The sequence below is a fragment of the Pongo pygmaeus genome, chromosome 6, assembly GCF_028885625.2.
Source record: "Pongo pygmaeus isolate AG05252 chromosome 6, NHGRI_mPonPyg2-v2.0_pri, whole genome shotgun sequence".
NCBI lineage: Eukaryota > Metazoa > Chordata > Mammalia > Primates > Hominidae > Pongo > Pongo pygmaeus.
In genome coordinates, this window is record NC_072379.2 from 19276672 (window position 1) to 19298939 (window position 22268).

At 45.9% G+C, this 22268-nt stretch overlaps 1 protein-coding gene across 1 annotated transcript in view; it reads left to right on the forward strand.

Annotated features, from left to right (window-relative positions):
• Positions 1–22268, forward strand: part of GALNT17 (polypeptide N-acetylgalactosaminyltransferase 17) — a 590997-nt gene that overhangs the window by 523764 nt on the left and 44965 nt on the right. The window contains exon 7 of the mRNA XM_054495494.2: positions 18165–18350. Coding sequence (XP_054351469.1) covers positions 18165–18350 — 186 coding nt within the window. The remainder of the gene's footprint in view (positions 1–18164; positions 18351–22268) is intronic.

Below are 22268 nucleotides of genomic sequence, written 5' to 3' on the forward strand. Positions count from 1 at the left end.
TTTTTTTTTTTTTTTTTGTATTTTTAGTAGAGATGGGATTTCACCATGTTGGCCAGGCTGGTCTCAAACTCCTGACTTCAAGTGATCTGCCTGCCTCAGCCTCCTAAATCACTGGGACCTGAGGCGTGAGCCACCATGCCCAGCCCAAATCTGCTATTTTTAAACAACAACAGGGATGGGGAGACAAGTTGGAGGCCTGAGAGCCTGCCCAATTCCTCCTGCTCCTATAGGAACTGGAGAGGAGTGTGAGTGACAACTCCTGTCCTCTGTTGATACCCTCCATTTTCAAGCCCCAGCAACCCTAACTACTGGCACTGAGCAGGCTGGCTTTCAGGCAGAGGCCCTGGAAGCCCATGGCTCTGTTTTCTGCGAGCCTCTTACCTCTACCATTGCCTCTGTCTGCTGGAGTCCGTGCTCTGTCCACTGTTCCCAGGGATGTCTGTGGCCATGAGCACATCCCCATGGACCTCTGAGCAGTGCCCAGTAATCATACACATTCTCCAAGCCTCTGTGAACCCACTGACACCACCTGACAGCAGTTCCACTCAAGGAAATCCTTCAGCTTGCTCTGCTTCCAGCCACTTAGGCCGGGCTGCAGTCCAGGTGTCTGGGGGGCCCGTCTAGTGGGAGAACAAGAGAGTCCTCACAGCCAGGCAGGGCAGGAAGTGGCCTGGCCCACCAACAGCCCACACCCATTGCAGGCTGTGCAACAGGAAAAAACAAAATGTGGACAGAGGGACACACAGTGAGCCTGTAACCCCTGTGCCAACATCAGCAGCTACCACTTCCTCACTTCCTCTGGGTCCTCACAGTCATTATCTCCAACCTGCCCCTCCCATGGGCCCACACAGAGGTGGTGGCACCGCTACCACTTAGGAAACAGCTCACTTCACAGCTACACAGCTATTCTCGTGGCTAGTAAATAATAACTACTTTGGTTTTTCTCAGCATTTACTATCATGTTAATGAGTGTTCCATACATTATCTCATGTTACCCTCACAACAACCCTCAGATCAGCTGCTGTCATGAGCTACTTTTTTTTTTTTTTTTTAAAGAGACAAAGTCTCACTCTGTTGCCCAGGCTGGAGTACAGTGGCTCAATCACAGCTCACGGCAGCCGGGAACTCCTGGAATCAAACAATTCTCCCGCGTCAGCCTCCTGAGTAGCTGGGACTACAGGTGCATGCCACCATGCCCGGCTAACGTTTTTAAAAAGATTTGTGTAGAGACGGGGACTTGTTATGTTGCCCAGGCTGGTCTTAAACCCCTGGCCTCAAGTGATCCTCCTACCTTGGCCTCCCAAAGTGCTGGGATGACAGGCATGAGCCACTATGCTTGGCTCACTCCTTTTTTAAGTTAAAAATAATTTTTATTTATTTATTTTTCATAGAGATGGGATCTTGCTATGTTGCCCACACTGGTCTTGAACTCTTGGTCTCAAGTGATCCTCCTGCCTCAGCCTCCCAAAACACTGGGATTACAAGCATAAGCCACCAAGCCTGGCCCTCAGCTGCATTTTACAGCTAAGGAAACTGAAGATCAGACATAAAAGTAGCTAGGCAGCCATGAGACTTAGCCTCAAATTGTGGGCAACTCAGTAATTGGCAATGACTTTGATTTAAACTTAACCAAGAGCCAGGATTTGAACCCAGTGCTGAGACTCCAGGACTATCTTTCTGTAATGTCATGCCATACAATGAAATAACAAAAGGGTTTGTGGAAAGCATGAAGCCTTATGGGCCCCACATTGGTGCCCAGTTCTGGGTGATGTCTTTTAGGGTCCTCTTCATCCTCTTCCTCCCATCTGCAGGGGTGGTTCTGCCCCCATTATCCAGCTGTCACCACTGGATCTCCCTCCATTTGCCAGCCCACCTGCCCTGACCTTGAGTCCTAATCTCAGGCCCTTGGGCTTGGTGGCTTGCTGCAAGGTGCTTCTCAAGCTCTGCCCACAGTTGAGAGCTCTGTCCTGGCCCAGACCTCATGTTTACGCACCAGATCCAAGCTATGTGACCTTGAGTGAGGGATTCTCACATCTCATGGGCCATTTTTTAGGACCACCAGGTTCAATTTTCCATTGTGCCATAACACACCAATACACCAAAACAGCAGGAGTTGCAGCAGAGAAAGATCATTGGTCAGCCAAATGAGGAGATGGGAGGAAACCTAAAATCTGCCTCCTCAAAAGGTTTGGGATGGAGTTTTCAAGGGGTTTTTAAGAGGATGGATGATTGGCTAAAGTGTGGGGATTCCTGATTGGTTGAGAAGCAAGAGGATGAAGTCCTGGGACAGGAAGATGAAGAAACTGTATGCCTGTCCTGAGTCAGTTCCTTGGTGGGGGTCTTCAGATTGGTTAGCCATTCTGCTGGAATTCAGGATTAAACACAAACACACGTGTACGCACACACACACACACACACACACACACACACACACACCTTAAGCAATTATTGGGTTAAAAGGTCCAGTGTTAGAGATTTTATCTATAGGAACAATGAGGGAGCAGGTAGTCAGTGTGCTACGTGACTCTTGAATAGTTAGCAACTGCAGGGAAGTGGGTTAAAGTGCACCTGTGTACCCTGATCAATGTCTAACCATAATTCTGTCTAAAGCCTGGCTTGTAATTCTCGTTAACACTGCGAGGGCAATTTCAGCCTCCTTCTGGCATCTTCTGAGTAATAGAGAAGAGTTCAGGAAGTTGCCAGTCAAGGTTCTTTCCAAGGGGTATCTCAGGCATGCCTGGCTGGCTGCATCATAAAGAACAGGAAGTCCATATTAGATGGTGGCCAATGTGCAGATGTGCAGTTTAGTATGGCAGAGCCATGCCGGCTGAGCAGTACTGGCTTCTCCCAAGTCCTAGCCCCAAACTCTAGACAACCCAGTACCACTGTCCTTTCTGCAGGCTTATGGGACCAGTAATTGGGAATGCCTTTTATTTTGCCTTTACCAAGTTGAGTTCATTTAGGGAATCTGAGTGCCAGAGAGAGTGATCACAAGCTTTGCTGGCCTTTTGGGCCATATGACATCAGTCATGCTATTTATTTATTTTGAGATGGAGTCTCACTCACTCTGTCGCCCAGGCTGGAGCACAGTGGCATGATCTCTCTTCACTGCAACCTCCACCTTCTGGGTTCAAGTGATTCTCCTGCTTCAGCCTTCTGAGTAGCTGGGACTATGGGCATGCAACACCACACCCAGCTAATTTTTCTATTTTAGTAGAGATGAGGTTTTGTCATGTTGCTTAGGCTGGTCTCAAACTCCTGGCCTCCCAAAGTGCTGGGATTACAGGTGTGAGCCCAATTATGGGATTACAGGTGCCTGGCCCAATTATGCTCTTTAAAGGATGTGGACAGACCTGTCCTCTTCAGATCACTGTATGCAGTCTGAAAGCTCTGGCCCTTTGGTGTTGAAGACACAGAATTAAATATAATTCACTACTCTTTTATAGTTAAACATAGTTTATCTATAATTGTGCCCTACCAACTCCTTTAATCCCAGGCAAAATGCAAAGAAATGACAGTAGAAGGATGGAGGACATGCATGGATAGGGGAGTGAATACAGTGTTTTCACCCTCCCACTCTGCCAGCTTCTACGCCAAAGGTTCTAAAGTCATTTTCAATACTTTCCTAGCATTCTAATTTTAAGCTCTGAGGAAAGAATAAAGGCTATGAGCCTGGCAGTGACATCCGTGTCTAAATTATCTTTATATCCCTGGCAGCATTTAGCTTGGAGCTCTTAGTAAACATGTAGATGGCACTGGATTGAATAACTAAGGAAGGTAAATTGTTAGAAGTTAAAGGCATCAGGCTGGGTGCTGGGAATACCAAGAACAATAAAATGCTTAATACTTACTTAGTTGAAGCTGTTGTAGAGAAAGGACTGATGGATCCATGTTTGAACTGTCAGAGTCGGGAGGACAGAAATAGAGTGAAAGCTAGTAGATGTGAAGTAGTGGGTGGTAGGGAAGAGGGAATGCAGGAGAGGAGAGGAAGGGATGGGAGCACAAAAAAACAAAAAAAAAAAGGAAGGGAGGTGGGGAGAACAGGACAAAGCCAACCTAGACATGCCTGATCCAGGCTACTTTTTAGCCTTTTTTTTGAGACGGAGTCTCGCTCTGTCACCAGGCGAGAGTACAGTGGTGCGATCTCGGCTCACTGCAACCTCTGCCTCCCAGGTTCAAGCAATTCTCCTGCCTCAGACTCCTGGGTAGCTGGGACTACAGGTGTGTGCCACCACACCCAGCTAATTTTTTGTATTTTTAGTAGACACGGGGTTTCACCATGTTGGCCAGGATGGTCTCCATCTCTTGACCTCATGATCCACCTGCGTCAGCCTCCCAAAAGTGCTGGGATTATAGGCGTGAGCCACTGCACCCAGCCTTTTAGCCAATTTTCTAACATCAAAGCCCTGATCCTCTATGACAGTCACAAGCTATCTATCAGGCTAGGTCCTAAGACTGGGATGGATTTTGTTTTCTTTTTATTAATTATTATTTTTATGTCTTTAGAGACAGGTCCTTACTCTGTTGCCCAGGCTGGAGTGCAGTAGCACCATCATAGCTCACTGCAGCCTCAATCCCCGGGGTTCAAGTGATCCTCCTACCTCAACCACCTGAGTTGCTGTGGCTACAAGCATGCGCATCCATGCCCAGCTAATTTTTAAATGTTTTCTTATGGCTGGTTGTCCAGGCTGGTCTTGAACTCCAGGCCTCAAGCACTACCCCCCAGCTCAGCCTCCCAAAGCATTGGGATTACAGGCATTAGCCACCGTGCCCAGCCTGGGTTGAATTTTAAAATGGTGAAAATAAACCAATATTATTCTTTTCAGTACATAGTAACAGCAACAAAAATCAAAAGAAAAGAAAAAGTCCTCCCAGCCCTACTTCTGGGCTCTATAGATCAAGCTGCTTTCAATCTGCATTTCTTGACTTCTCTGAACTGCTCATCACACCACACTTCATCTTAATTCCTCTTGCCAGTCAATGCAAGTCATTTACAAGTTCTTACCACCGCGGTACTTAAATTGAGATATGTCTTGAGGTCCGTATTTGTCGATCCCATTTCTGAGAAGCAGTCATAAATAAAGCAGAAGATTGAAACTGAATTTTTTAAAAGGACTTTAGGAGGAAAGCCATTACGCAACCGTCCGATTTAGTGAAAGAGAATGTTCATTTAAACTGGGAGAAGTCAGCTCACCATCTCCAGCATGGCAGAGAGAAACACTGAGAAAAATTCTCCCGATTTTCAGGAGGAGTAGCTTGCTCCTCTTGGAAGAAGGTTACCAGAAAGGCCCGAAAATGATTGGTAGGATGCGAATAACAAATTAAAATATTCTCTTTGCCAGAAACCTGTGTTGTTTAGAATCAGACAAAGGGCTAAAATTTGCCTGCGCTTGGATTACCAGATGGTGTTATTTACGTAATTTATGCGTTAAATTTCCTCCAGTGTTGCTTTTAACAATGTAAATGGATTTAAATAGCTTCCTAAGTGACTTCCTTTTGATAAAAAGAAGAATTCCTGTCAGTAGGAAGGAAGACGTCAGAGAGACATGCTCCAGAGGTGGTGGAACATCACTCTCTATGTTACAGAACCCGCCATAGCTCGCCCGTCTGGTTCAGCAAACCCAAACACTGACATTGCAATTGCAGCGAGAGAAAGTGAGGCGGTTATTGCAGGGCGCCCAGCAAGGAGAATCGGGCAGCTCATGCTTAAGACCTGACTGAACTCCCTGATGGCTTGTAGGGAAGGGTTTTTGTTTGTTTGTTTTTGTTTTCTTTTTGTTTTTGTTTTTGTTTTTTCACAGAGTCTCGCTCTGTTGCCAGGCTGAAGTGCAGTGGCACAGTCTCGGCTCACTGCAACCTCTGCTTCCCGGGTTCAAGCAATTCTTCTGCCTCAGCCTCCCGAGTAGCTGAGACTACAGGCACCCGCCACCACACCCAGCTAATTTTTGTATTTTTAGTAGAGATGGGGTTTTACCATGTTGGCCAGGATGGTCTCGATTTCTTGACTTCGTGATCCACCTGCCTTGGCCTCCCAAGGTGCTGGGATTACAGGCATGAGCCAACACACCTGACCCTAGGTAAGAGTTTTTAAAGGCAGAGAGGCAGAGGTTATAGGCAAAGTCAGAAATCAACACATGGAAGCTATACATTGTTTTGACCTAAAAAAGTAGGACTTTTTTTTTTTTAAGACAGACTTTCTCCTTGTTGCCCAGGCTGCAGTGCAGTGGTGTAATCTCAGCTTACTGCAACCTCCGCCTCCCAGGTTCAAGCAATTCTCCTGCCTCACCTCACAAGTAGCTGGGACTATAGGCATGTGCCACCACACCTGGCTAATTTTTTGTATTTTTAGTAGAGACAGGGTTTCACCATGTTGGCCAGGCTGGTCTCGAACTCCTGACCTCAGGTGATCCACCCGCCTTGGCCTCCCAAAGTGCTGGGATTACAAGTGTGAGCCACCACACACAGACAAAAAGTAGGACATCTTGAAGCAGGGCCCAAAGGTCTAAGGTGGAGTCAAAGATTTTCTGATTTGCGATTGCTCCAGGAGGCAAAGCTTTGTCTAAAAATTTGAGGTCAGCAGAAAAGAATGTTAGTGCTCCCTCATGGACATGACCTCCTCCAGACCCCTTGGGAAGAAATTTAGAACCAAGCACTGTGGTCAGAATTCAGTCCTCAGTTCCCCCTTATCTGAGAGTCTACCTGCCAGCAAATCCATTGAGTGGGGTCTGAGTTTCTGAAAAACAACTCAGGAACGTATGCTAAGATGTTATCTTATTTATTTATTTTTTTTTTTTGAAATGGAATCTGGCTCTGTCGCCCAGGCTGAAGTGCGATGGCACAATCTAGGCTCATTCCTGAGTTCAAGCTATTCTCCCGCCTCAGCCTTCTGAGTAGCTGGGATTACAAGCACCTGCCACCACGCCCAGCTAATTTTTTGTATTTTTAGTAGAGACGGGGTTTCACCATGTTAGCCAGGATGGTCTCGATCTCCTGTCCTCATGATCCGCCCACCTCCAACCTCATGATCGGCGACCGAAAGTGCTGGGATTACAGGCATGAGCCACTGCGCCCAGCCAGCTGGTGGGTTTTATGGGAGAGGGATATGGGGAAACTGTGTGTAGAGGGTGGACTCAAGAAGCGACTGAGGACGGCAGATAATCTGGGCACCAGCAAGAGTCCTAAGTGGTTGGGAACTTCTTCGTCCTTGGTTAGATCCCAATGCTCCTGTTAACCTTTAACAAAACATAGTGGTGTACCTACTTCCCCTGTAATCCCAGAGTTCGTTTCAAAACTATATGATTGCTGCTTTGCATTTTATATCAGTGCTCTCAAATTGTCCTAACCTGCGTGCAACAATGGGTAAATTTCCCTTAAACAAAAATGTACTAGTTATGTTAGTTTCTTCTTGTTTCACTGTTACATTAAGAGACAGTGGTGAAATCTCCTTTAACTTCAGGTATCTATGTGCATATGCTTTCAGGAAGAAAGCTTCTGAAAATAGATCACAGGCTTTCACAGGGAGGGTTTTATTTTATATTTTATTTTATTTTATTTCATTATTTTATTTTGAGATGGAGTATTGCTTGTCGCCCAGACTAGAATGCAGTGGCACGATCTCGGCTCACTGCAACCTCTACCTCCTGGGTTCGAGCGATTCCTCTGCCTCAGCCTCCCGAGTAGCTGGGATTACAGGCACCTGCCACCACGCCCAGCTAGTTTTTTGTATTTTTAGTAGCGAAGGAGTTTCACTATGTTGGCCAGGCTGGTCTCAAACTTCTGACCTCAGGTGATCTGCCCGCCTCAGCCTCCCAAAGTGCTGCTGGGATTACAGGCGTGAGCCACTGTGCCCAGCCTACAAAATATTTAAAAATTAGACGTAGTGGTGTTCAGCTGTGGTCCCAGCTACTCAGGAGGCTGGGGCAGGAGGAGTGCTTGAGCCCAGGAGTTTGAGGTTACCGTGAGCTACAGTCATGCCACTGCACTCCAGCCTGGGAGACAGAGTGAGATCTTGTCTCTCTTAGAAAAAGAATCAAAAAGATTCAAAAAACTTTCTGCTACCTGGAAGGGAATTTTGGACAAATTAAAAGAAGTATTGATATACCCAGCAGTAGTTCAGATCTGATCGGGAAGTGTGTCTTCCATGATCTAGAATACATTCCTAAATTCATTAGTTGGGGAATTCCTGGCAGTCTCCAGATGATTCCTCAAGAAAGTCAACACCGGGATAGGCAGCCTCTGCGGTCTCCTGTTTTCTGTTAGCAGAGGCTATAGTTCTGCAGACTGGGCCATGGTCTCTCAAGATGCCAGAGCTGAAAGAAACCTCAGAGATAGCCCCCTGTCATTTACAGAGGAGAAAATAGTTTCCGGGGGAAGAATGCATGTGCCTGACTTCTGGGAGAAATGGAGCCAGTGGCCTTTCCCCACTAGAGAGTAAAATGATTGATCTTTCTTGGGTCTATCTCAGCTAATGCTAGAGAACATCTCCCCACTGATTCCAGGGTGGGCTGGGCTGGCTGATGTTGACATACTGTAGGGTGGATTTGCACCAGAAAGGGTGCCAGGAAACAGCATTCTTAGAAGCATCAGGGTGGTTCTGGGTTTGTGGGAAGAGCGTTTAGGAAGAGACTCAAATCTAGCTCGTGTTGAGTTCTATAAGGGCCCTTGATTGACCGACTTTAACTTTCTCTACCTGGCATATTATATCTTCTAGTCTATTTCCTTTTCCTTTCTTTAATTTGTTCCTCTTTTCCCACCTCCTAGGCCCCCTCTGCAGACAATTTCCCTGCCTACTCCCTCCAGCCCCTCTCCATTCATTAATGTATGCACACATTCACTCATTGATTAAGAACTCAGAACTCATTGGGTACTTACTTATGTTCCAGGCACAGTGCTGGGCAGTAGGAACACAGGATGACACAGTTCTGTCCTCATTGAGGTAACAGCCTAGTAAAGAAGGGAGAAAGTAATTTTTTTTGCACGCCCACATGCTGGCAGGATCATAAAATTACAACTGTGATAAGGGCTATGCTAGCATGTTATAGGGAACTCTGTTTTTATCTGGGGCTTCCTTGAGTAAGCACTGATGGAGCTGAAAGCCAAAGTTTGATTAGGAGTTAACTAGGCAGATGGGGGAGGAGTGTCCCGGGCAGGAATGGGGCACAGGGAAGGATAAAAGGAAACATCATGGGGTTGAGGGGAGCTGCAGAGATGAGGCTGCGGGGGGAGGCTTTGAAGACCACACGAAGATTGAGGATTTATTTTCAGAGTGGTCGGTGGGAGCCATCGAAGTTTGCAGGGCTGTGGAATGATCAGTTCCACCCTGGCTGCTGAGTGGAGGTCAGACTGAATGGAGTTGGATTCGGAAGTGGTGGCTGTGGTCCAGGTGGGAGATGGTCGTAGCTTGCACCAAGGTGATGAGGGAGGAGAAAATGATCTGGTGGTCATAGTGGATGTGAAAGGAAGTGGATGCAGTTGAGCTGTAGTGAAGAGGCATCATCTGCAGGACTTGGTGATGGATTGGCTGGCGCCTAGGGAGGAAGTGGTGAGGATGGTGCCCGGGTTTCTTTCTGGTATATGTAGCTTCCTTGCTCAATTTGAGTGACGGGGGTCATGGGGAGAGAGAACACACTGTCTTTCCGCTCCGGGCCACCTGCAATAATAGCATGCAAGCTCTTTGAAGAGAGAGCTGCCCTTGTTAGTGCCTTGAAGATCCCTGGAAAAGTGGCTTTCACATAATCAAGGTGCCCACTGTTCTCAATTTAATGACACAATTGAAAACTCTCACCAGAATATTTTGGCTCCAAACCTACTTATGCCTGAATGATACTTCCTGCTGCTTTTGAGAGACTCCTGGCCTCTAAAAGTCACAGGACAAGACCAGACCTTGAATATTAGAATTCTATGACATGAGGTGAGAACAGCCCCCTCACTGTTAGGGCAGTAGATTCCAAAGTGGGGTACACAAGATGATGTGGACCATTAGAGGGACAAGAGGAATATATTAGCACTCATATTCTAATGTCATTTTTGGATTTCTACATATCTATAAATTTTTCATGTGTAAAATATATTAGCATAGTAGTATGTGCATGTACTGAAAAATGAATCAAGTAAACATATTGGAGAAGGTATGCTTTACATTTTTAAACATCAAAAATGTTTGGAGCCCATAGCCTATGAGAATAGTGAATACAAATGAACCAGTCATGTTGGCTTTGATGGCTTGGCCTCCTCTTCCTTCCCTGGCTGCCTGGGCTCCTCGGTGACAGGTGCCCAGGGGAGCAGGTGGCCTGGGCAGTACCTGGCACCCTGCATCCTCATTTGTTGCCTGTGGCTCTTCCGGGGTCCCTGAAGCTACTATCCAGCTGTCCAGGCTGTGGCAGAGCACAGCCCTTGCTTAAATTCTTTCAGCTTCTGTAAAATTGAGTCATCAGATCACAACCCTGGAAACGATATTAGAAGCCTTCTAAGCTGGTGGCTCTCAAATGTGGCTACACATCTCAATCCCATGGGGGGCCTTTTTACATGCACCCAGGTGCCTCAGCTTCATCGCTGGGGAATGTGATTTATAGGGCTGAGGTGGGATCCAGGTGTTTGTAATTTTATTTCATTTTATGGATGGATGGATGGATGGACGGATGGATGGATGAGATGGATTGATTGACAGGGTCTTGCTCTGTCATCCAGGCTGGAGTGCGGTGGCATCATCATAGCTCACCACAGCCTTGAATTCGTGGGCTCAAGTGATCCTCCTGTCTCAGCCTCCTGAGTAGATGAGACCACCGCCATGTGCCACCACACCTGGCTAATTGTTTAATTTTCTTTTGTAGAGGCTGGTCTCGCCATGTTGCCCAGGCTGGTCTTGAACTCCTGGCCTCAAGGAATCCTCCTGCCTCAGCCTCCCAAATTGCTGGGATTCCAGTCATATGCCACTGCGCTGGGCCTAGTGAAAGTATTTAGTAAATGATGAAGTTGAATGTATGAATGAAACATGTATCAAAAGATGTAACTAAACCAACGTGCCACTGAAGACTCCAAAATGATGAAAATCAATCCCACCCATTGACATTCATCTCCCATAGTGTCTCTTCTTCCAGGACCATCAACTGTCAAGAAGCAGAACAGTGTGTCCTGCCTGAGACTTCCCAGCCCCCAGAGTCTTGTGATGATTTCTTTTGCCTCATCCCTCCCATATTCCAGAGGCCTGGGTAGGTTAGGGCAGGCTTTTTGCCCCAGTGAGTGAAGCTTCAGTATATCCAGTGGCTAAGTAAGAAAGCTAGGGGTCATTCATAACCCTCCTTCTCCTTCCAAGCCATATCCAATCTATTGTTGATGATTTTGCCTATTAAAAATCCCTCGGCCAGGTGCGGTGGCTCACACCTGTAATCCCAGCACTTTGGGAGGCTGAGGCGGGTGGATCACTTAAGGTCAGGAGTTCAAGACCAGTCTGGCCAACATGGCAAAACCCCATCTCTACTAAAAATACAATTAGCCGGCCACAGTGGCACACGCCTGTCATCCCAACTACTTGGGAGGCTGAGGCAGGAAAATTGTTTGAATCTGGGAGGCGGAAGTTGCAGTGAGCCAAGATCATGCCACTGCCCTCCAGCCTGGGTGACAGAGCAAGACTCTGTCTCAAAAAAAAAAAAAATCCCTCAAACCTATCTACATCTCTATTTTGTTGCTGTCACTAAAGCTATCAGCTCTTCTTCCCTGCAAAATAGCAAGGCATTCTTGTTTTCTCCATCTCCCCTCTTCATGCTGCCAGTTTTTTCCCCACAGTTCAGCAAGAGTGATCTTTTCAAACCCAAATCCTTCAGTGGCTTCTCATTTACAACAAAGATCAATTTCTTTTTAACATGACCTCCAGGTCATTGCCTGGTGTGGACCCTGCCTACCTCTCCAATGTTTTCCACTACTCTCCTCTCTTCCAGCCCTATTTTCTGAATCCATTTTCTACGTTCCAGCCACATGGCTATTCTTTCAGCTCTTTGAATATCCTCTGTGTATTACTTATCTATTGCTGTGTAAGCCCAAATTTAGTGGCCTAAATAACAATTGATTTGATTAAGATTCTGAAGTTTGGAAGTTTGGGCTGCGGTCAGCCAGGTGGTTCTTCTGCTCCACATGGCACTGGCTGTGCTCACGCATGCACTGGCATTCCACTGATGGATTGTCTTGGGGGTGTACGGTCTCACATGGCCTCACTCCCATGCCTTGGTCTTCAGCCATGATGTCTGGAATAGCTGGGCCTCTATTGCTCCATTGTCTTTTATCCTTAGCTTCCTTACAGCCTGACAGGCTCAGAATTCCAAGAGGAAGAAAGCGCAAGCCGCAAAGTCTCTGAGGTCTAGTCCTGGGTTGTGTGAGACGTCACTTCTGCATTCTGTTAATCAGTGCAAGTCATAACATCAGCCCAGATTCAAGGAGAGGGGAAACAGGTTCAGCCTTTTTATAGGAAGAGCAAAAAAGTCACATTGCCAACGAGCGTGGGTGGAATCGTTGCTGCCATCTTTGAATACAGTCCAGCACACCCTGCTCTCTCCTTCACAAGGTCATTGCAACTGTGCTGGCTGCCTCTGGGCTTGGGACTGTTGCCCACTTCCTCTACTCAGCTCAGCTTAGCCCTTCAGACTTCACCTTAGTATCCTTTCCTGGGGGATACTTTCTCTGAGCCCACTGGCCACATCCCCGTGTTACATGCTAGATTTTTAGCCCTGTGTTGTTTTCCCTCATGGAAAAGCTCCCTTTGTGATGGTGCATTTCTGCCTGTGATTCTTTGATTAATGCATTTCCCTTGCTAGATTATCCACTTCATGACAGCAAGGACCTTGTCTGCTAGCACCTCTCATTTCATACCCCTGCCCAGCCCAGTAGGCCCTGAATGGATCATTTTTTGATGAATAAATAAATTAATGGATGAGCGTCTGTTTCTGGAGTCACCACACCTCCTGGAGGCCCATATCCATTTAAGCAGGGCCACTTCCCCACTTCCCTAGCAAAGGGTCACCAAGAACCCTGCGGTGGGTTCTTTGCCTCCAGGACTGGTCCCAGAGCTTGGAGCGTGCCCTCCTCCTGACCCATTCCAACTCATCTGGAAGGCCTTCTCCCTCCACTGTGTGAGGAGCCACAGCCTGGGGCGCTTTCCATTTGGGCACTTCCCTCTGCTCTTGGCATCAGAGACAAGCCAATCAGAGTCTCGTTCCTACCTTTCCGTGCATTTCTCTTCATTCTTCAGCCTGCCTAGGAACTCACCATGTGGGCTGGTAAACACTGATGTAGAGAATAGATCCGCAGGACCCTTTCTTGGGACCAGTACTTGGGATACTCATAGCTGGGTCTTACGTGTGGTAGAAACATAAACTGGATGGCTCCCTTTAGAGGGTGCCCCTTTTGCTTCCAGACCTCCTGGGTGGACTCAGAGGCCAAAGGTGGAATATCACTCCTTCCGGGAATACCCCTCCATAGGGGACTTAGCTGGACTGTTGGTTTATTGCTAAGGCTCAAAAGCCTTCAGTCCACTTTCTTGCATTTCTTTCCATCTGCTATGTAGGCCTGGTTGCTTAACCACTGGCAGACTTCACATCAGCTCATCCTCGCTTAGAGCCAGCCCATGAGCTCTGCTGGTGATCACCCCCAGCCAACACAGAGCAGAGCCTGAGGCCTGAAGAATCATTTGTCTCCCAGGCATCTTCCAGCCTCCCTTGCACAGCCATGCTGCCACTTGGATCTGTGCAGCAGCAGGCTTTGACCTCTGACCCTAGGGTGTCATTGGTGCCACTGCAGATCCACGGAGCTTCCTCTGCCTATATCCATATGCCCAGCTCTGTCCTCACTGTTTCCCCTGCTCACTGTGGTTGCAATGCAGGTCAGAGGCACCAACCAGGCACCCAGAGTGAGGGACAGGGCTGTGGCTGAAGAGGAGCCAAGGGGTCTACAGCTATAGGTCAGCTCTCCCTGGGCAGGAGGGGCCAGTGTCTGCTGCTGTAGCATGTGGTCAGGGGTGTGGTTCTGACTCATCCCCTTACTGACTGTGGGGTTATGAACCACTTTCTCCACCTCTTTGACCCTCAGTTTCCTCATCTGTGATAAGCTGATGAGGGAGTTGGTGTTTGGTGCTTTCTGTCATTACTGGACTGGTCCTGGGGTTTGGAGCAGGCAGAGCGGGTATACTTGCCTTTCTAAGGGGAGGGGTCTATGAAAGTGGAGAGTAGAAGAGAGATGAGCAAGAGGAGCCCTCGTTTTCTGTCTCACACGAGAGGTGCCGCTAATGACAGTTCATGTTTAGGATTTAAAATCCAGTCTGAGTCACTGGAGGTGATGAGCTGAAGTGCAGACTTAGGCTGAGGCAGGCAGGATGACGACCACAATGCATGCCCGGTGATGGCAATGTTGTGGGCATCCAGGCCAGCAGCAGGATTCCTGGGCAGGCACTGACCCTGGCAATTCACCCTGGGCTTGCTGGACCTCACAGCAGGGCATACCTTCAAGACATCTGCTAGTCCAGGAGCCTCTGAGTCCTCCCCAGACTCTACAGGGAGAGCTGAGGGACTTTGGGTCAATGCACACTGAGTGTGCTGGCTGATATCCACACCACAGAGCCCAGGACAGGAAGCCCATGTCTCTGCCACATGGGATAGATGTGCTGAGCTTCCTGCCACCTGTCTGTTACACCATCTCCCTCCCCTTGTTTAAAAGGCTTGGTGTCCAACACAGGGCTAACACAGCCAACATCTGGCTCCTCCATCCTCTCACCTCCACTCCTAACAGCTACGTCCACTTGAACCCTCTTGGGAGTTTGGCTGCACCCCAGGCGTGAAAGCCATCCAGACCAAGGTCGGGATGCCAAGGTGGAGGACACGATGCCAAGTCAGACTGGCTCGTGGGTTCTGTTCCCACTTGGCACCTGTGTTCTTATGACTGGGTTTCAGGCTTTGGCTAAGGTCTCTTATGCGCCTGTGTCTGTCATCCCTGCTAAGTCCTTGAAGAGTTCTGCTTTGCTTCCATCCATCCTCCTGAGCCTCCCGAAACTGAGATTCACGCCCAAATCTGCTTTCCTCCATCTCTCTGTTTATCTATCTATCTATCTATCTATCATCTATCTATCTATCATCTATTTTTATAACGACTTTGTAGATATATTCACATACCATTACAATTTGTCCATTTAAAGTGTGCCACTCAATGGTTTTTTCAGTATGTTTGAGCTGTGCAAAGTTCACCACAATCAATATTAGAATGTTTTCATCACTCTAAAAAGAAACCGCAAACCCATTAGCAGTCACTCTACCTTCCTCCAGCCCCCCGCCCACCAACTCCCAAGCAACCATCAGTTTATTTGCCAGACATTTCATATAAATGAAGTCATAGAATGTGTATCCTTTGCGATTTGCTTATTTTGCTTAGCATGCTTTCCAGGTTCATCCATGTTGTAACATGTATCGACATTTCACTTTCTTCCCAAATGATATCCCATCATATGGATATGTTACATTCTGTTTATGTATTAATCAATTGTTGGACATTTGCTTAATCCAAGGTTATGAATTTTTACTCTTAGGTTTTCTTCTAAGAGTTTTATAGTTTTAGCTCTTACGTTTAGGTCATTGATCCATTTTGAGTTAATTTTTTATATGGTGTGAGGTAGGAGCCATATCCGTTCTTTTGCATGTTGTCCCAGCACAATTTGTTGAAGATATTATTCCTTATCCCACTGAATTGTCTTGACACTCTTATTGAAAGTTAGTTGACCATAAGTGTGAGAGTTTATTTCTGGACTTTCAGTTCTATTCCATTGATCTGTATGTCTGTCCTTATGCCAGTACCACACCGTCTTGACTATAGTAGCTTTGTATTAAATTTTGAAATTGGGGAGTGAAGTCCTCCCAGTTTGTTCTTTTCAAGGTTGTTTTAGCTATTTGAGGTCCCTTGTTTTTCCTTATGAACTTTAGGATCTGCTTGTTAATTTCCACAAGGAATCCAGCTGGGATTTTTATAGGGATTGTGTTGAATTTTTAGATCAATTTTGGGTGTATTACCATCTTGACAATGTTAATTCTTCCAATCCTTAAACATGGCACATCTTTTCATTCATTCCCTGAGTCTTGCAACATCATTGTGAGACCCTGATTCTTTATATATTGTCCATCCCTTGAAATTCAGCTGCCTTGTTTTACTCTCTAAGACACAGCTTCGTGTCTCTATTCCCAGGCCCTTTGCCAACATTTGGCCTCCTTGACTTCCTTCCATGGCCAGCAGCTGGGTCTAACCTAACATGTGAGGGCATCTGGCTGTCCAGTCCCAGATCAAAGCAGTCTGGAACATCTATTCTCTACTAACCACTTAGCCCACAATTCCTCCTGGAAGAAGCAAGCAAAGTGAGGATTCTTGCTTATGGGAGAATTTTCTATCTGTATCATTTCCCTGTGGTATAACCAAAGTTGGGAAATAGAAACAGAACATCATACACACACAAACAAATTTTGCCACCAAATTCAGTCAACCAAAGTCAAGAAGGGGGTATGCAGACACTCAAGAGTGTCCCAGTATTCTTGCTGTGGTGGTTACTTGGAGACTAAAAGTGGAATGGCTTGAAGTAACCCATCTTGGAATGAGCCTACCTGAGTCAGCTCACCTGCAAAAACTGTCACTTATGCAGAACATACAGTGTCTTCACAGCAGAACAGCCTCACAGGTTCCTGAAACTTTTCTGTCATTTTCCTTTTTTTCCACTGGTACTAGGAACTTCATTTCCATAAATTAATTTTCTTTTACAATAAGGTGGTTGTTTTTTTTTTATTTTCCCACCTGGACCAAGAGAAGTTGGATGGTCCAGCTTTCCTTTTGGAGCAGGGCCTTACGGCCTAGGTGCCTGCCATCTCCATGCAGAGGGATGAGAAGTCCCACATCCTTGGGCTTTTGCATCCCTCAAAGGCAGCCATCATTGCAGCTTTCCTTCTGAATAGTTCAGTAATAGCAAGCGACAACTGCTCATGATGGCATTGGAGTGGATGCTTCCAGAAGGCTTGGCATCTGTACCCATAGGACTCCAAAGTAGAGCATATTAACAGTGTAGAGCTAGGCTGGGAGTAGTGGCGCATGCTTGTAATACCAACACTTTGGGAGGCCGAGGTGGAAGAATCGCTTGAGGCCAGGAGTATGAGACCAGCCTGGGCAACATAGCGAGACCTCATCTCTACAAAAAAATTTAAAAATTAACTGGGCATGGAGGCACATACCTGTAGTCCCAGCTACTTGGAAGGCTTAGGCAGGAGGATCACTTGAAGCCAGGAGTTCAAAGTTATAGTGAGCTGTGATCGCACCACTGCACTCCAGTCTGGGTGATAGAGAGAGACCCTGTCTCAAAACAAAATAAAACAAAACATAACACAGAACTAGATTATTATATACAGCTTGTGCTGATATGAATAGAGAAGATCTGTTTCTTAGTATGAATTTTCCATTCTACATTGGCAAGGCACAGCTTCAGCCAGGTGGGAAAGGCAGCCTTCAGGGATGTCAATTGTGCATTATTGAGAACATAAGAAAACTCATGTGTTGCCATGGCCAGCTTAAGTTTATGGGCCTTTCTTACCTAGAGGTGGATTTTATATCCTGAGCTGTTGTTTCTGTAAGAATTCTCCCAAGCCTCTTTTTTATATGTTTTAGTCGGGTTAGGTTAGACCATGCTGCAGTAACAAACCAACCTTGAACTCTCATTGGCATTATTTGTTATTTATTTATTTCTTTAGAAACAAAGTTTTGCCCTGTCACCGAGGCTGGAGTGAAGTGGCACTATCTCAGCTCACTGCAACCTCCACCTCCCGGGTTCAAGTGATTCTTGTGCTTCAGCCTCCCGAGTAGCTGGATTATAGGCATGCGCCGTCATGCCCGGCTAACTTTTCTATCTTTAGTAGAGACGAGGTTTCACCATGTTAGCCAGGCTGGTCTCCAACTCCTGTCCTCAAGTGATCTGCCCACCTCGGCCTCCTAAAGTGCTGGGATTACAGGCATGAACCACCGTGCACAACCTCTCATTGGCGTTATATATTAAAATGTATTTTACGTTTATGCAAAGTCAGCTGAACCATTGCTTTTGGGCTTGGGGAGGGGGCATAGCCTCTGGGAATTTCTTTTTCAGGCTGATGAAATCTTTGTACCCCTAGGTATGGCTCTGTGGGGGCAGCATGGAGGTCCTTCCTTGCTCACGGGTGGCCCACATTGAGCGGAAGAAGAAGCCGTATAATAGCAACATTGGCTTCTACACCAAGAGGAATGCTCTTCGCGTTGCTGAGGTCTGGATGGACGATTACAAGTCTCATGTGTACATAGCGTGGAACCTGCCGCTGGAGGTAGGGATCACCAGCCTTCCCCCACCACCGCAGAACAGTGATCCTTACTGTTTGGTCACTATTTATTTAATAAACCAATCGTTCCTCCCCAGAAAATGCTCATGCTTAGAAAAATTATGAATCCATTTCAAAGGGGTTCACAGATGTCTCAGCTTTAGAACTCCTGCCTAACTCCAGGGCTAGCACAATGGAAAACTCTTTAAATCCACTTACAGAGATTAGAAGGGTCTTAGTGTGTTAATCCCAGTCTTGTTATGTTAATCTGGTTGCCCTGCTCCTGATCATATGCTACGTTCAGAAAGTTCTTGCCCAGATATTTGGCAGCAGACCCTTCATCCTGCCAGTGTGTGACTTCCCATGGAGCTCCAGCTGCCCCGTATCATATGCCTTTACTCTATGCCAAATCCCCTAGCTGTTCAGCTCTCCTCCGCATTCTGCTCAGAAGATGGCCCAAGGAAATTTCCGTGTTACTGCAGCCCCACAGGAGTGTCATGCAGTAGTTGTACATTAGCGTGGTTTGAATCCCAGCTCTATCATTTATGAGTCAGGAGATCTTGACCAAATCCACTCATCTTCTCTGTACCATTCATCCCTTGGTATCCACAGGGGATTCATTCCAGGATTCCCTGTGGATAGCAAAACTCACAGATGCTCAAGTCCCTGATACAAAATGGTGTAGTGTTTGCACATAACCTAAGTATAACCTCCTGTGTGTGTATATATACTTATAAAATATATATTTATATAATATATAAAAATATATTATAAAAAAATATATAAAATATATATTATAAAATATATAATATAAATATTTATATAAATTTTTTTATGGCAGCACGAAGTTTTTTTTAATTTTATTTTTCCATTAGTTATCGGGGTACAGGTGGTATTTGGTTACATGAGTAAGTTCTTTAGTGGTGATTTGTGAGATCCTGGTGCACCCATCACCCGATCAGTATACACTGCACCATATTTGTTGTCTTTTATCCCTCGCCCCCCTCCCACTTTTCCCCTGAAGTCCCCAAAGTCCATTGTATCATTCTTACACCTTTGCGTCCTCATAGCTTAGCTCCCACATATCAGTGAAAACATACAATGTTTGGTTTTCCATTAGAATAATACTCTCGAATCTCATCCAGGTCGTTGCAAATACTGTTAATTTATTTTTTTAAGGGCTGAATCATCTCTAGATTACTTATAGATATTACAATGTAAATGCTGTGTAAATAATTCTTATGCTTTATTTGTATTTTTTTATTGTTGTATTGTTCTTACTGGGCTTTTAAAAAATATTTTCAGTCTGCAGTTGGTTGAACTGATGGATGCAGAAACCGTGGGTATAAAGGGTCGACTGTACCTTGTTTTCCTCAGCTGTAAAATGAGGATAATAGCAGATTCTCCTTCTTGGGGTGATTGTAAGAACTAAATGAATTTATACATGTGGCATGCTGAGAGTAGCACCTGGCACAGAGTGCATTGTTCGTCCTATGCTGCACAGCAGGGTAACCTGCACCCTCAGCCACAGCTCAGTTTATCTCCTCAGCCAGAGCACCCATAGGTGTCTGAGCCATGCTGGAAAATCACCTGGAGTGGTGCCCATTGAGAGATGGCAGCCCCTATGTGTCAGGAGGCTACAGCCCAGAACAGAAGAAATACGGTTGAATATGTGCCAGATTTGTGGGTCAAGAAGATAAAAGTGAAGAATTTATTCAATGTTGTTATAAGTTTTGAAATACATTCTCAAGAATTAAAAAACGCCTTCTGGACACTTAGCACTTTTTAGCTGTTAAGCAATAAGTGCTTTTAGCCATTGTTACTATTATGTAAAGATAGGTAACATTCGTTGAGCACTTACTATGTCCCAGGTACCTAGTAAGTCGTTATTTGTAATATCTTATTTAATTCTCATAACAACCTCATGACATAAGAACTGTCTGCCTCAGTTTCCTCATCTATAAACATGGATTATTAAAATTTACCTGATAGGACTCCCGTGAAGATAAAATAAGGCTGAGAACAGAACTTAGCAAATATTAAGAGTTCCATAAATGCTAGTTTGATATGATGCTAGCTTGATAAATGCTAGTTTGTATTATGATGTTCATTTTACAGATGAAGGAATTGAAGCTATGAGAAGCTAAAAGGGGCTCGTTCAAGGTCCCACACAAAGCACATGGGCAGGGATGTCAGTTCAGGTCCTCATACAAAACCTCACCCCAGCCTTGTGAAATACTGAAATAGGTGTTATTATTATTCCTGTTTTGTAAAGGGGAATTTTTTTTTTTTTTTTTTTGAGATAGGATCTCACTCTGTCACCTAGACTGGAGTGTAGTGGTACGATCTTGGTTCCCTGTAACCTCCATCTCCCAGGTTCAAGCCGTGCTCCCACCTCAGCCTCCTGAGTGACTGGGACCACAGGCGTGCGCCCCCTACCTGTCTAACTTCTGTATTTTTTGTAGAGACGAGGTTTTGCCAGGTTGCCCAGGCTGGTCTAGAACTCTTTGGCTCAAGCAATCCTCCCGCCTCAGCTTCCCAAATTGCTGGGATTACAGGCGTGAGCCACTGCACCTGGCCTCAAGTTTTGACCTGGAATGGTGGTGTGACTTAGAGTTACAAATAACTCAAGTCTTTTGAGTATAGCCAAGTGCTTTGTCCACGACTGCAGACAATCTCTGGTCCCAAATGCCAGTGGTAACCTACTAGGCTTTTAAAAAATGACCATTAGCTCACGCCTGTAATCCCAGCACTTTGGGAGGCCGAGGCGGGCAGATCACGTGAGGTCGGGAGTTCGAGACCAGCCTGACCAACATGGAGAAACCCTGTCTCCACTAAAAATGCAAAATTAGCTGGACGAGGTGGTGCATGCCTTTAATTCCAGCTACTCTGGAGGCTGAAGCAGGAGAATCGCTTGAACCTGGGAGGCAGAGGTTGCAGTGAGCTGAGATCGCACCATTGCACTCCAGCCTGGGCAACAAGGGCCAGACACCATCTCAAAAAAAAAAAAAAAGACCATTTCATGAATCATGCTAAATAATATATTAAAACAAATAGTTAAAGGTTACTGCTCAGGGTTGTCTTTGAGGTTGAATAAGTTTGACATTTAAAGGGATTTCCCTTTAAAATCATTGTTTGACTGCCGAAGTGATCTTAATGACATAATTTGAAGTCTTCTCCCAGGCCCCCCGGTGCACCCTGTCTCTGCTAATTCCTGGCCATCTTGCAGCTGAGTCTGCGGAGTCATATTTCAGATACTTTATTTTCCCTGTCAGCACACAGCAGCCATTACAGGTTCATTTCTGTAAAAGCAGAGTGAATTATTCATTAGAATATCATTACAAGCTTTGCAATGGAAAATTATTTTCACTTCTGCATATAATGAATTTCACAAAGAGCCAACAAAAGGAGAAATTTTGCAGGTATAGGAAAGAAAGACAGGAGGTGGTTGTAGGCATTTATTTTCTTGTCCTAATCAAATAATTCCTCTAATAATTGTCTCTGATAGTTACTAAGGAAATGCGGAAGAGAAGAAACTGAGAATGTAGGTCGTCAACATCAGCGTGTCCCAGAAATCCATTTGCACAGCAATGATAAGGATGGTTGACTTGTCTGGGACCTTTATTGCTGCAGGTTCCTGATTTTGCTCAGGAAGGAGGATTCCCTGGCCTGGGTCTGGATGAATCAAATAGGTCTCCTTAAACCACCCTTCTGGCCGGGTGCAGCGGCTCACACCTGTAATCCCAGCTCTCTGGGAGGCCGAGGCTGTCTGATCACTTGAGGTCAGGAGTTTGAGACCAGCCTGACCAACATGATGAAACCCCATCTCTAAATATAAAAATTATTCAGGCATGGTGATGCGAGCCTGGAATCCCAGCTACTGGGGAGGCTGAGGCAGGAGAATCGCTTGAACCCGGGAGGCCA